At 44.0% G+C, this 16208-nt stretch overlaps 2 protein-coding genes across 3 annotated transcripts in view; both read right to left on the reverse strand.

The window, feature by feature from the left end:
• LOC129816678 (1-acyl-sn-glycerol-3-phosphate acyltransferase gamma-like) overlaps positions 1-4906 on the reverse strand; it is a 37277-nt gene extending 32371 nt beyond the window's left edge. The window contains exon 1 of the mRNA XM_055871444.1: positions 4700-4906. The gene's annotated coding sequence lies outside the window, so the exon portion shown is untranslated. The remainder of the gene's footprint in view (positions 1-4699) is intronic.
• A 6260-nt stretch (positions 4907-11166) lies between these two features.
• Positions 11167-16208, reverse strand: part of LOC129816679 (pyridoxal kinase-like) — a 31195-nt gene continuing 26153 nt past the window's right edge. For both annotated transcript variants that reach the window (XM_055871446.1, XM_055871445.1), the window contains 2 exons: positions 14278-14344; positions 11167-12460 (listed from right to left, as the gene is read on the reverse strand). In XM_055871446.1, the coding sequence (XP_055727421.1) occupies positions 12348-12460; positions 14278-14344 (180 nt within the window). In that variant the 3' untranslated portion in view covers positions 11167-12347. The remainder of the gene's footprint in view (positions 12461-14277; positions 14345-16208) is intronic.

Raw genomic sequence — 16208 nt, forward strand, 5'->3', positions numbered from 1 at the left:
AAACTGCCAGTTAAACCAGTGGGATAAAGAAAGCACGTGGATGGGAGTAGACACAAGACTGGGACCAGGTATCCAAACAAGTCAATTCCTAGCCACTTTGAGATAGACACCATTTGGGAGGGAATCTCCTCACGTCCCACCAGGTGGAAAATAGAAAGGCATTGGAATAGAGTAATAAATCACCGACATTTGGGGCATTAACCAGAGAGTATCAGAATGAGAGCTGCCTGTGTATCCTTGTAGTCAAAGCTTCCAACTGAGACCAAAGGACAAGGCTATGTGTTTTGAGGTAAGAGAAAGTAAAGAACACACACACACACACACACACACACACACTTCAGATGTGACCACTGGATCAATTTATTTTCCAACTCACTGCAATAAATACTGGAAGAAAATGCTTCCGGCGTGCATTTGTGCACTTACAGTGAAAAAATAATAAATACAATTGGATTACCTGAAAGAATCCACCCCCTTTGACATCCTCAAAAGGACCATATGATCACATAGTTGCCATGCCAACAGACCCAGGTGTAACACACTAGGGTTATGGGTATTATACGTGATCTTTCTGCATCTTTAGCTTCCAGTTTCTCTTTACCTCGAGCTTTCTTTCCCTCTCTCCATCAGTCTGTCTTTCAAGTCAACCAGGGCTGAAAGGGCACAATGTAACACACCTTGATCCAGGATCATCTGCCTCAGGACTACAGCCCTCAAAGCATCACATAGTAGGTCATCTCTCTGGGAAGCAATACCAGTGGGATCCAACTCAACCCCAGCCTGAGCGCGAGCTCCACCCCAGCCTGAGCTCCACACCAGCCTGAGCGCGAGCTCCACACCATTCTGAGCGCGAGCTCCACACCATTCTGAGCGCGACACCAGCCTGAGCGCGAGCTCCACACCAGCCTGAGCGCGAGCTCCACACCATTCTGAGCGCGAGCTCCACACCATTCTGAGCGCGAGCTCCACACCATTCTGAGCGCGAGCTCCACACCATTCTGAGCGCGAGCTCCACACCATTCTGAGCGCGAGCTCCACACCATTCTGAGCGCGAGCTCCACCCCAGCCTGAGCTCCACACCATTCTGAGCGCGAGCTCCACACCATTCTGAGCGCGAGCTCCACACCATTCTGAGCGCGAGCTCCACACCAGCCTGAGCGCGAGCTCCACACCAGCCTGAGCGCGAGCTCCACACCAGCCTGAGCGCGAGCTCCACACCAGCCTGAGCGCGAGCTCCACACCAGCCTGAGCGCGAGCTCCACACCAGCCTGAGCGCGAGCTCCACACCAGCCTGAGCGCGAGCTCCACACCAGCCTGAGCGCGAGCTCCACACCAGCCTGAGCGCGAGCTCCACACCATTCTGAGCGCGAGCTCCACACCATTCTGAGCGCGAGCTCCACCCCAGCCTGAGCTCCACACCAGTCTGAGCTCCACACCATTCTGAGCGCGAGCTCCACACCATTCTGAGCGCGAGCTCCACACCATTCTGAGCGCGAGCTCCACACCATTCTGAGCGCGAGCTCCACACCAGCCTGAGCGTGAGCTCCACTCCAGCCCCTCACACATGCCTGGGAGAGGATGACAGACATTGGGTTAAAGCTGCATAGGAAAATAACTGCTGCCTGTCCTTGATCACATGGCAGCAGGTTCACTGGGGGTTATAGTTATCGATTCTATTTAAAAACCGGTTTCTGATTCAGTTGTTTACCCCACATTCCATTTTTTTTTAAATTTTCCTCTCCCATGTTTCCCCACAGTTTTCAGGTTTCCGCTTAAACCACATCAGGACATCACTTTTGAAATGTTGACTAATGTAATAAATGTTGATTTTTTGGGTGACGTTACCCTTTAATTCAACTTTATTTCAAGCCAGAGACTGGCTCGTCTGGATAGCAATATTTCTGTAGCACTCATGGGATTGCAGAGTTTGCAAAACAAATGACCACTGGATTTATGCAAATAATCAGGACTCTGCCAGGTAGGCATAGGCTTTTGGGAAAGCATTTCCATCTACCAGAAGACTGTTTTCATGATATTAGCATCATCGCTAACGGCTACACAACGTGGTAGACACACACACACACCTCTTCAGAAAGTTGCAGGAAAATACAGATCACTGATGCATTTTGTTCATGTCTTCAATACATTTACTTCAATTTAACTTAATTAAATAAGTGAATAGATTAACTTGGGAAAATGTATTTTCTAATACATTGAGTTGATTTCCTACTAAGCTATTCAAAGTAAAGGAGGCTCATCATATAGCCAGACTAAGCAGAGAGAGCAAAGCTGCCCGCCGGGGAAGCCAACAAAACCCCCTGGGTTGAACATACCAGTGTCAAATGATGATTCACACAAGCAGGAGGCGAGAGACAGAAAGCCTGTCAAAGTACCACGGATGTGATGCACATCTCAATAGGTGGTTCAGTTATCCTCATGCCATGGGACAAGTGGGGAGATGGGCACTGTCAGACAAACGCCTTCAAATGGCCCACTCCTTGAAGCTTGCAGTTGTGTCCAAAAACACACATTTTGCTCAAAAGATTTACCCTTCCACTTTTATTTAACTTGGCAAGTCAGTTAAGAACAAATTCATACTTATAATGACGGCCTACCGGGGAACAGTGGGTTAACTGCCTTGTTCAGGGGCAGGACTACAGATTTTTACATTGTCAGCTCGGGGATTCGATCTAGCAACCTTCCGGTTACTGGCCCAATGCTCTAACCACTAGGCTACCTGTCGCCATGAAAGCTGAAATACGTAACTTTTTGGGCGACCCGATCAAATTCACATAGAAATGTGGTCATCGGTTTAGACTTCCCAAAGTCAAGAGCAACAGATACAGGATCACTTTTATCCCAAAGGCCATACATTTTCTGAATCTGCACATGAAATGTAAATTTATTGCTGCAATTTTGCAGACTGATTAATCCTTTTTTAATCGATCTCATTGTTTCATGTTATGTGTATATCGGTTGTATGGTTGTCACCCAATTGGGACAATTACGTAAGATAACATAAGATGGTGCTGACAGAGAGGGCTGCCTTGTTTCTTCTAGTCCTTATGAAAAAGGTTTTTTTAACAAGCATTTCGCTACACTTGCAATAACATCTGCTAACCATGTGTATGTGACCAATAAAATTAGACTTGATTTAAAGATAACGTAAGTGCCTTGATCAAGGGCAGAACGGACAATTTTCCCACCTTGCCAGCTCGGGATTCAAACAAGCAACCTTTCGGTTAGAGCACAGGTGTCAAACTCATTCCACGGAGGGCCTAGTGTCTGCGGGTTTTCGCTCCTCCCTTGTACTTGATTGATGAATTAACATCACTAATTAGTTAGGAACTCCCCACACCTGGTTGTCTAGGGCTTTATTGAAAGGAAAAACCAAAAACCTGCAGACACTAGGCCCTCCGTGGAATGAGTTTGACACCCCTGGGTTAGAGCATTGGGACCTTAAAAGGTTGCTTGTTTGAATCCCGAGCTGGCTAGGCTACCTGCCGCCGCTGTTACGTTATGTATTGTATGTCTTTGTTCTCACCAACGAAAAAAAACACGGGGAAAAAAACAAGCTGAATTGTTTGAAATTAACATTTAAATCTTAATAAAAAATAAAATACATTTTATTAGTCTTAATGTTTATTTATCGTTATTTTATTTAACCAGGCAAGTCAGTTAATAACAAATTCTTATATGCAATGATGGCCTACCTTCTTAGCAACCTAACAAACAAAAAATGAATAATGTATTTATTTTTGATGGTGTATATTAAATGGATTAACTAAAATAAACACCCACCCACATCTGCACAACACTATTACCACTCAGCAGCACCTGACATTCTGGCATGGGTACAAAAATGTGTATGCGGGCAAAAATGGGCCTATTTTTAAGGGTATCGTAAACAATGGCCACATATAAAAAGAAGACGCAAAATACCACAAATCCTATGTGAAAACAGTATGAGAGTAACGAGCAAGGGATACAACTACCAATAAAACGAAGAACCTTAAATATTTACATAGTTACGAATATATCCATCCACATGGTGATGTTTCTAATAGTTAAAACACAAACTGAATGTTCTTAGTTAAACATTTTAAAAAGTGCTCTCTTAAATTCACTCAAGGAGATTCCTTTTACTGGTGCAATAGAATAAAAGTGATTTTACACCGTTCAGAACCGCAAAGGCACGCAGGAGAGTTTGCACTAAAGTAACCCCGAGGTGGTACGACATCGTACGCATGCCAAGTCAGCGCAACTGACACCGAAGAACACATGCCGTGTCACCGGAACCCAGAGAGTGTACCAGGAATTGCATATTATTTTAGCACAAAGATGTTTGTGATATTCAGTTTGCGAATTCTCCATCAATACACTTCGCACATAATAACCTTAGTTGCATAGCAAGCTTGAAATTCACTAGCTAGACGATTGGTCAGCAAACGTAACTACAAACCTCAAATCATAATGCATGAGGAGACCAATCTAGTTAGCTAGTTATACGTCTAGGAAACGAATACGAGATCGTATTGCTGTAGCATGGAAGGTATACAACTTCACAATAAATGTTTTTCTTTTAGCTATATAACGTTAGCTAGCTACCCAACAGCAAGACAACGCTAGCTGAATAGCTAACGTTAATTTTAACCCTTGCTGTAATACGGCGTGAAACGCTAGCTAAAGTTGACGTTACCTGATTTCGGCGTGGGCTGGATCTCCTTATTTGTTTCAGTTTTGCAGATGCTAGGATTGTAACTAGTGCTGCCACCTTGGTTCCTTTTGGATTTCTATATAAAGTATTCTCAGTAGCTAGCTAATTCACTCAGGATGGTTGCTATTGTTTGTCGCTGAAGCTCCAACAGTGTGTGATTGCGGGCCGCAATTCGGGGCGTTCAAGCATGTGGGCATTCCTGCATATGCAGGAACGCCCCCCTCGAGCATCCCATTGGTTCCTTCATGAACGCCCCCCACCTCGAGCATCCGATTGGTTTCTGCATGAACGCCCTCCTCGAGCATCCCATTGGTTCCTGCATGAACGCCCCCCCCCTCAAGCAAGACATCTTCATGCTTGTGTGACTCTTTTGAATGTGGGTCAAAAGGGAAAGAAAGTATTCTGGGAGTTTTTGCCCCAGCCTCCTGTGTACCGGAGTCCTCCTAGCCGATATAATATGAATCGTGGAGACCGCATCCAACGTGTTCAACTGTTGTTTTCAACGTAATCTACTCACGTTCACATACGCCAATTTCCTGGACCTTCAAAATAAAATTGAATTTATCACAGGCACCGAATACAACTGGTGTAGACTTTACAGTGAAATGCTTGCTTACGAGCCCTTCCCAACAATGCAGAATAGTAACTAACACAAGAGGAATACAATTAAATACACAAGAATGGAGTTCTATACAGGAAGTACCAGTACCAGATCAATGTGCAGAGGTACGAGGTACTTGAGGTAGATATGTACATGAAGACAGGGCAGATAATATGTACACATCTACCTCAAGTACCTTGTACCTCCGCACATTGATATGGTACTGGTACTTCCTGTATTTGAGGTAGATATGTACATGAAGGCAGGGTAAAGTGACTAGGCATCAGGATAGATAATAATAAGGTATTTGAGGTAGACATGTACATGAAGGCAGGGTAAAGTGACTAGACATCAGGATAGATGCATACCACCCTGCATACCACTACTGGCTTGCTTCTGAAGCTAAGCAGGGTTGGTCCTGGTCAGTCCCTGGATGGGAGACCAGATGCTGCTGGAAGTGGTGTTGGAGGGCCAGTAGGAGGCACTCTTTCCTCTGGTCTAAAAAATATCCCAATGCCCCAGGGCAGTGATTGGGGACACTGCCCTGTGTAGGGTGCCGTCTTTTGGATGGGACGTTAAACGGGTGTCCCGACTCTCTGAGGTCATGAAAGATCCCATGGCACTTATCGTAAGAGTAGGGGTGTTAACCCCGGTGTCCTGGCTAAATTCCCAATCTGGCCCTCAAACCATCATGGTCACCTAATAATCCCCAGTTTACAATTGGCTCATTCATCCCCCTCCTGTCCCCTGTAACTATTCCCCAGGTCGTTGCTGCAAATGAGAACGTGTTCTCAGTCAACTTACCTGGTAAAATAACGGTAAAATAAAAATAAATAAATAAAAGACAATAATAAGGTATTTGAGGTAGACATGTACATGAAGGCAGGGTAAAGTGACTAGGCATCAGGATATATAATAATAAGGTATTTGAGGTAGACATGCACATGAAGGCAGGGTAAAGTGACTAGGCATCAGGATAGATAATAATAAGGTATTGGAGGTAGACATGTACATGAAGAAAGGGTAAAGTGACTAGGCATCAGGATAGATAATAAGAAGTGTAAAATAAATAACAGTGTAGCAGCAATTGATGAGTGTAAAAGTATGTATGTTTGTTTGTTTGTGTTGTGTCGATATGCATGTGTGTGTGCGCATGTAGTGTTTAAATGTGTGTGTAAGTGAATGTGTATATAAAGTCTAGTGAGTGTGCTTAAGGTCAAGATAATCTGCAAGATAGTGCAAATAGTTTGGGTACCAATAATTCACTCTAGTAGTTTGGCTATCTAGCAGTCTTATGGCTTGGGGGTAGAAGCTGTCTCGGAACTGGTTGGTGCAAGAGCCGATGCTCCGGTACCGTTTGCCGGACGGATGGTAGCATAGTGAACAGTCTATGGCTTGGGTGGCTGGAGTCTTTGGCAATTTTTCGGGCCTTCCTCTGACACCGCCTGATCTAAAGGTCCTGAATGGCAAGGAGTTCAGCCCTAGTGATGTGCTGGGCTGTCCACCCCATCCTTTGTAGCGCTTTGAGGTATAGCACTTTGTAAAAAGGGCTTTTATAAATACATTTTATATGATTTGATTGCCAAGCGGTGATGCAGCCAGTCAAGATGCTCTTCATGGTGCAGCTGTATAACCTTTTGAGGATCTGAGGGCCCATGCCAAATATTTTCAGCATCCTGAGGGGAAAGAGGCGTTGACTAGGGTGCCTGGGATGATGGTGTTGATGTGTGTCATGGCCAGTCTTTCAAAGCACTTCATAATTACAGTTGTGAGTGCTACAGGGCGATAGTCATTTAAGCAGGTTACCTTGGAGCTCTTGAGAACAGGGACAATGATGGTGAACTTGAAACATGTTATGATTACAGACTGGGTCAAGGACAGATTGAAAGTGTCTGTAAAGACACCTGTCAGCAGGTCTGCGCATGCTTTGAGAATGCACCCAAGTATCTATGTTGAATCCGGTTTATACGGACCAACATCACATGCACACACCAACATCACATGCGCACACCAACATCACATGCGCACAGAGAACATCTTGAGCATTACGTCATTCAAAAGCATGGAAGACATCTTCGGCTGTGAGTGATGGAAAAAAAATCGGCCACAGCGACAATTACATGAATAATTCAATGGATGTTTTGTGCACAAAAGTGATGACTAAAGTGTCTTATTAGGAATTTTCTAATCTGACTTCTCTATATGGCCAAGTATGGAAATTCTCCTTCTGGTCCAGGCATCAATTAAACTGCAGTACTGAAGCAAAACTGTAGGAGCAGTTGAAACCGTGATTCTAGACCAGAACCCTGGCCCCTTGGGCGATACCGGTAAACAGTAGTGATGGGGAAACTAAGCTTCCTGAAGCATTGAGGCTTTCCAGCCAATTGTGTCGAAAATGCAGTAGGTTCATTACTTAAGGCTTTGATCAACACAATGTACACTATTGGCACCTGCTGGTCAAAAGAATTTAGAGCAGCCAAATTATTATAGATGACTTCCCACATGCCGTAGCGTGGGCACAGGGTAACAGTCTTCTACCGAAACCAATACCAAACCAAGGCGGTGGTTGTTCGACGAAACAAAGCTTTGGACGTCATAAATCATGTGCTTCTGATAAAAGTGATACTGGCACACTTCTCCGAAGTAAACAATTTTGATGCATGCCTCGGAGCTTCAATATTAAACGTAACATCACTAGTAGAGAGTGTCCTTTGCTCCCACCTGCTGAATACCTACTCTCACCTTCATTGACAGAACTGTGCGAAAACAGTGCCCGGTACACAGCAGGTGGGAGGCGCCTCCCGCATGCTGTGTACTGTAGTCCTCCTAGGATTAGCCAGCTAGCTCACTGGTGTCAACCCCTTTACGCTAGCTACTTCGGTACACAGCAGGCGGGGAGTGACACCGTGTGCTAGCTAACTAGCTATCTTGCTAGTTAGCGAACCGTGTCCTAGCTAGTTTGCACGCGGTGTCGCCCCCGCCCCACAGCAGCTATGTACCGGAGTCCTCCATTGGACTTGCTAGCTAGCACACAGTGTATTTCACTCCCGTCTGCTGAACACCTGCCCTCGCTGTTGTTAACAGAACTGAGGGGATGAAGGATACTGTCTACCATTGTTGCCCTCGCCTCTTCTTCTTCTGTGGGGTTTATCGGCGGTTGGCATCCAACGTTATAGCGCCCCCACGTCCCGCCTGTCCTAATTTAAACAGACATTTCACTGCTGCTCTTTCACTGAATGTCCATTAATATGTTATTAACATGTAATATGTGTCAGAAAAATGTCCTAACTACATGCGTTTCTGCATCTCCCCGTAGAAACGGGCAATGTACATTTCTTGGTTGTAAGCAAACCACAATATCCAGAATTCTTAGCGATTTCAGGACGTAGTAACGCCCTTGTCGAGGTGGATCCCTTTGAGAATGGGTGTCAACAGGTAGCTAGCGTTACTCACTGGACCAGTCACTTGTTTATAAAACACCAGCTTGCAAATCACTATTTACTTTCATTTGTGTAGACAACAGTAAAGTTTAGTCGTGGTGTGGTGCTCAGTACCTGGATGTGCAAACTACAAGCAAGCACAGGCTGCTGGGGCAACATTTAATCGGTTACCTTACTAAGAACTCGAGCAGCGGTAACGTAGCTAACTTAGTTAACTAGCTAGCGAACTACATTTGTTTATCTAAACCAACATCTAGCTAGCTATCATAATACGCTGGCTAGACATTCCAAAGCAAATCAATGTATACTGAACAAAAATCTAAACGCAGCATGTAAAGTGTTGGTCTCATGTTTGATGAGCTGACATAAAAGATCCCAGAAATTGTCCATACACACAAAAAGTGTATTTATCTCAAATTTTGTGCACAAATTTGTTTGCATCCCTGTTGGTGAGCATTTCTGCTTTGCCAAGATAATCCATCCACCTGACAGGTGTGGCATATCAAGAAGCTGATTAAACAGCTTGATCAGTGATAAGATGGCGCCGAAGAGGACGGCTGACGTTTTACATGCTCCGAACCAACCGTGCTATTTTGTTAGTTTTTATTTGTAACTTATTTTGAACATAATGTTGCTGCTACTGTCTCTTATGACCGAAAATAACTTCTGGATATCAGAAGATAAAAATAAAATTGATGACCTACGATTACGATTATCCTACCAACGGGGTCATTAAAAACTGTAATATCTTATGTTTCACCGAGATGTGGCTGAAAGACGACACGGATAATATAGAGCTGGTGGGATTTTCCATGCACCGGCAGAACAGAGAAGCTACGTCTGTTAAGACGAGGGGTGGGGGTGTGTGTCTTTTTGTCAATAACAGCTGGTGCGCAATATCTAATATGAAAGAAGTCTCGAGGTATTGCTCACCTGAGGTAGAGTACCTTATGATAAGCTGTAGACCCTATCTACCAAGACAGTTCTCATCTATATTATTCGTAGCCATCTATTTACCAACTCTGTAAGGCCATAAGCAAACAAGACAATGCTAATCCAGAAGTGGGGCTCCTAGTGGCCGGGGACTTTAATGCAGGCAAACTTAAATCAGTTTTACCAAATTTTTACCAGAATGTCACATGTGCAACCAGAGGGGGAAAAAACTAAACAAAACTACATTTATTTAATTATAATTTTTTTTAGCCTGGGGGGAAAGTAACAGAACTAACAGAAAAAATGATACGTTTATATCAATTTTTATGTTTATCTCACATATAATTTTAAATTATGCATTAAGGTGTCTGTAATAGAATAGAAGTGGCAAAAACAAATGTACACATGAATAGATGCATTTCTACAGCTTCCAAAGTATTATTTTCCAATGGCGGAGTGCCAGGATGGAGGCACGGTGGCTTAAAACAGCGCACTGTCAGTCATCTAGTGTATATAAAAAGCAATGGTGACAAGCATCGACGACCCATCACTAGAGGGCACCATCCCTCCCTCAAAAGAAAATCAGAGCAGAGAAGATATCAAACTTCCTGTCCGGTCCCTATCATTTAGCAGTTCCCATGAACTGAGACACAGCAGTTCAGATACAGACAAATGGAGAGAGACTTTTTAAAAGACAATTCTGGGAATGTTGCATTGTATTGCTTCATTGTTAGCCACAGTCAAGAAGATTCATGCTATCCCCTTATGATTATTGATGGTCCTCTGTACAGTCCAGGCCTGAGTAGCAATGGATGGATCGGGGAGATAACTGTGTCTCAGAGGCCCTCTGCTGGTTACTGTAACTAACCACACCCTCCTCTACCTCCAGTAGGGCTCAGGTGTTGGTGGTGTAACCACAGACAGTGTTGTTGCTGGGCAGACACTCCTGACATGGTTACGGCCACACACCCCAAACAAAAAGCATAACTGGTCATTTTGGTTGGAGTTGCCTTGACACAGCAGAGTGATCATCTTTACTTGGCCTGTCTGTTTATTTGGGTCGATGCAGGCTAACCACATTGGGATTAGTGCAGAGATCTGATGCTGTGAAACCTGACCCTATAATCTCACCAGAATACAGGCCCCTACCCAGACGGTAAAATGATTCTCTGTAATATTCCTCCAATTTATTTCATCTCCAACATTCACCTTTTGTGGCATCGTCATTTCCATTAGTTCAAGCACAAACAAAATAATATAGAAAATAGAGATTCACTGGTGGCATAAATCATTAATTTCCCAATACCTGTGGGATCAATTAATAGTGCAAAACAAAGCTAAAGCCTGCCCCTATCCACACTCTCTTTTAGGACTGTAGAATAGAACACTACTGATCTCACTGTTATCCCACTCAAGGGAGAATTAGCAACAGGAACATGAGGCATAGAGGCCCAACTACAACAGAGACGGGTGGGTTTAATCAAAATAATATTTTATTATTCCTCATCATTTATCAGAGCTTCAGCTTTGGCATTTATCTTTCTAACATTGTATAATAAATATTTATTTCATTACCTTTGCAGGCATAGATACAAAACATTCAACGACAGTATTCCTCTAAACGCCTATTTGGCTAAGGCCAAATTGTACTTTTTCATACCAACATAGGCCTGTGTTCTAATAACGATATGAAAATAGTAAGACAATCAAGACCATGAAAAGCATTCAATGATTAACATTAATAATAAACATGTTTATCAAGATTATCTGTGCAAATATTGTTACCTCAGTTAGAAATGTGTAAGACATTTAAGAATGACAAGCATTATTATTAGGACTAAGTACATTAATAGTAAAATAAATGTATGAATCATTCACATCATAAAAAGTATGAAAACAAAAACATACAATTGTCAAACTATGAAATATTATACTTTTTGCCTAAAATATATTTTTTTAAATGGACAATTGAAAATCTGATGATCAAACGTGCACGGATTAGTACTGCATAACATGCTTCATGGTAGCACAAATGTAATGCGTCACTGGATCTGATAAAAGCCTATGATGTATCACCAACCCATAACTGAAGCGCAGAGATTTTCCTGGGCAGCTCACATTGTCAGGGGAAACTCAGGGCCCATGCCAATACCTATGCCGTATTGAGGGCCAATCAGGTATCCATACAGTCACTTCACTATTCTGATGTATGGTAATATCCAATACCTGTGTGTGTTCCTCTAAGATAGGGTTTCTGAAACTATGGGTCGGGACCCAAAGTGGGCCCTGGGTAATGTGAGAGGTGGGTTGTGAGTTATGAGAATACATCTATAAAAATCACACACTATTCTTAATTTGGGTCGTTAGAGGATTAAATCGGGTCACGGAAGGACGGTCAATTTCTCAACTGGATCTCAAGCTGAGAAAAGTTAAACGACCCTGCTCTAAGACCATCTATGTTTTCAAATGGGTGACAATGCTCAGGTCATACTAAAGACACATGGCAGTGACTAAGTAAATGTGTGTGTGTGTGTGGTGTGCAGGTCAAATAGTCTGATGTCCATAATGAAAACAGTGCTCTCTACAAGATCCTATAAGGCAAGATGACACCTCATGATGTAAAAGTCCTATACGTTTATTTATGAGGCGTTGGGTGTTATAAGATGGTGGCCTCCACTACGATGTCCGGGTCCTCAATGTCTTTTTTGCTCTGGACCATCCTCAGCTCCAACTGAGCAGGGTTGGGTCTCTTACCAGGGCCGGCCATCTCTGATGGAGAGGAGGAGAGATGTTAGACTGGAATATACACTGAACAAAAATATAAAACACAACATGTAAAAAGAGTTGGTCCCATGAGATGAAATAAAAAAAATCCCCAAAATGTTTTATACGCACAAAAAGCTCTCTCTCAAATGTTGAGCACAAATTTGTTTACATTAGTGAGCGTTTTTCCTTTGCCAAGATAATCCATCGAACCTGACAGATGTGCCATATCAAAAAGCCTGATCATTACACAGGTGCTGCTTGTGCTGGGGACAATAAAAGGCCACAAATATGTAGTTGTGTCATAACACAATGTCAAAGATGTCTTAAGTTTTGGGGGAGTGTGTAATTGGCATGCTGACTGCAGGAATGTCCACCAGAGCTGTTGCCAGAGAATGTAATTAATTTCTCTATCATAAGCCGCCTCCGTCGTTTTGGAGAATTTGACAGTACGTCCAACCAGCCTCACAACTGCAGACCACATGTAACCACGCCAGCCCAGGACCTCCACATCCGGCATCTTCACCTGCGGGATCGTCTGAGACCAGCCACCAAGACAGCTGATGAAACTGGGTTTGCACAACCGAAGGATTTCTGCACAAACTGTCAGAAACCGTCTCAGGGAAGCTCATCTGCGTGCTCGTCGTTCTTACCAGGGTCTTGACCTGACTAGTTCAGCGTCATAACCAACTTCAGTGGGCAAATGCTCTCCTTCAATGGCCACGGGGGCGGCAGGTAGCCTGGAGGGTAGGAGCGTTGGGCCAGTAACCGAAATTTTGCTGGATCGAGTCCCCAAGCTGACAATGTAAAAATATGTAATTCTGCCCCTCAGCAAGGCAGTTACCCACAGTTCCCTGGGCACCGATGACGTGGGCACTGATGACGTGGATGTCGATTAAGGCAGCCCCCCCTCCCCCTCTCTGATTCAGAGGGGTTGGGTTAAATGCGGAAGACACATTTCAGTTGAATGCATTCAGTTGTACAACTGACGAGGTATCCCCCTTTCACTGGCACGCTGGAGAAGTAAGATCTTCACGGATGTATCCCGGTTTCAACTGTACCCTGAAGATGGCAGACAGCGTGTATGGCGTCGTGTGGGCGAGCGGTTTGCTGACGTTGACGTTGTGAACAGAGTGCCCCATGGTGGCAGTGGGGTTATGGTATGGGCAGGCATAAGCTACAGACAACGAACACAATTGCATTTTATCAATGGCAATTTGAATGCACAGAGTTACCGTGACGAGATCCTGAGGCTCAATGTCATGCCATTCGTCCGCCGCCATCACCTCATGTTTCAGCATGATAATGCACAGCCCCATGTCGCAAGGATCTGTACACAATTCCTGAAAGCTGTAAATGTCCCAGTTCTTCAGTGGCCTGCATACTCACCAGACACGTCACCTATTGAGCACGTTTGGATTTCTCTGGATTGACGTGTTCAACAGTGTGTTCCAGTTCCTGCCAATATCCAGCAACTTTGCAGTCATTGAAGAGGAGTGGGACAACATTCCAAAGGCCACAATCAACAGCGTGACGGATACGTCGTGCTACATGAGGCAAATGGTGGTCACACCAGACACTGACTGGTTTTCTGATCCATGCCCCTACTTAAAAAAAAAAAGGTATTTGTGACCAACAGATGCGTATCTGTATTCCCAGTCATGTGAAATCCATAGATCAGGGCCTGATTTATTTATTTCAATTGACCGATTTCCTTATGATCGGGAACTCAGTAAAATATTTGAAAATGTTGCATGTTGCATTTGTTGTGTAGATTAGACAGTCATACAAACAGGCAAGTAGAGCCTTGAATATTATCTCACCGTTGGCATAGGTGATGGTCCTCTTGATAACATGGTGCAGGACTGAGACCGTCTTCTCACAGGCAGACTAAGAGACAAGTATGTTAGAAAAGATAGACTAGTCCATGGATCAAACCACATTTATTACATTATTAAGGATAATGTAGCTTTTTTTTATTTTTTTTTATTTTTTTATTTTTTATCCCATTTTCTCCCCAATTTTCGTGGTATCCAATCGCTAGTAATTACTACCTTGTCTCATCGCTACAACTCCCGTACAGGCTCGGGAGAGACGAAGGTCGAAAGCCATGCGTCCTCCGAAGCACAACCCAACCAGCCGTACTGCTTCTTAACACAGCGCGCCTCCAACCCGGAAGCCAGCCGCACCAATGTGTCGGAGGAAACACCGTGTACCTGGCCCCCTTGGCTGGCGCGCACTGCGCCCGGCCCGCCACAGGAGTCGCTGGAGCGCGATGAGACAAGGATATCCCTACCGGCCAAACCCTCCCTACCCCGGACGACGCTATGCCAATTGTGCGTCGCCCCACAGACCTCCCGGTCGCGGCCGGCTGCGACAGAGCCTGGGCGCGAACCCAGAGACTCTGGTGGCGCAGTTAGCACTGCGATGCAGTGCCCTAGACCACTGCGCCACCCGGGAGGCCCCGTAGCTTGTTTTTTTATCTCTGCATTGATAACCTCCTCAGTCCCCTGCATGACTGACCTTCTGGTCGTTAAAGCAAAACAGAAAACACCATCGTGTTCGTGAGAGTCTCATCTTTTCAAAGACAGGTCATAATATTTTCTATGCCAAGCCGTTCGGACACTACAGATGATTTTGTGAGAAGACCGGCTTTTTCGGGATATCTCGTAGTCTGACCAATCCAGCTCTATCACCTTTCACCACTGATAGGTGAAAATTATCTGTTAATTGAACGATTAGAATATTCCACCCTGAAACATATAATTGTATGGAATTGATTAGAATGTATAAAATCATAATCAATAAATGTGTAGTCCTAGTCAGAATTAGGGTAAAGGCAATATGTCTTTCTGGTATTATAAACACAGACTGTCTGAGCTTGGTGCCGACCTGACTAGAGATTTGGGAGAGAACGGGGAGTACGTCTCAAGGACAAGGTCTCCCTAATCTCTGTCGGCTGGGTAGTGTGAATGTGTGTGCGTAGCAGGACATTGTGTGTATGTGTGTGCGTATGGTTGTGTATGTGTGTGCGTATGGTTGTGTGTATGTGTGGGCGTGAGAAGTCAGTATAAAATGAATTGTTTTGTATTCTTGACTTTAGAACGTTCCCGTGAATAAACCTTTTTGACTATTTTAGCTGGGCCTCCGTCTGTTTCATTCGACCAGGATCTTACAAATTCTGGTTTGCAGACTGAGTAATATAATTAAATTGGGTTATGTACCATGAGAACATACATAGGCGGATTGATACCCATCCAATGCAAAAAACAATCTTAAAACGGACATATTTTTATGTTGTGGAGTTTGATACGCTCATAGAACATTAAGCTCCTCTGCCGTCAGCACTTGCCCTTTCCAATGAGCATAACCTTGGAAACAAGAGAGGTTAAGGGTCAGAGGTGAGGGATCACCTTAATAAGACCTAAAGCATACTCAACTTTACTCAACAGAATGTTAAGTCTGTCGATGTCTGCTATTATCCTGAATAAAAATTTCCAACAACAAAAGGGGGCTGTTGTTTATGGAGGGAGAGTGTGAACTGGTAAGTTGGCCAGATGTTTTCTTTTAAGGAATTCCAGAGGCAGATTTGGTTTCTTAGGTAATTATAGAAACACTGATCTCTCAGTCATCAATCAATATAGTCTGTCTGTGATCAGTTCTTCTTATGACCAGCAGGGGTCAACATGAAGTAGAAGTCAGCAAGCAGTTATTCAGGTTTGGATTTGGTAGATTTTTTGGAGAGATAAAGAGG

The sequence above is a fragment of the Salvelinus fontinalis genome, chromosome 19, assembly GCF_029448725.1.
Source record: "Salvelinus fontinalis isolate EN_2023a chromosome 19, ASM2944872v1, whole genome shotgun sequence".
Lineage (NCBI taxonomy): Eukaryota > Metazoa > Chordata > Actinopteri > Salmoniformes > Salmonidae > Salvelinus > Salvelinus fontinalis.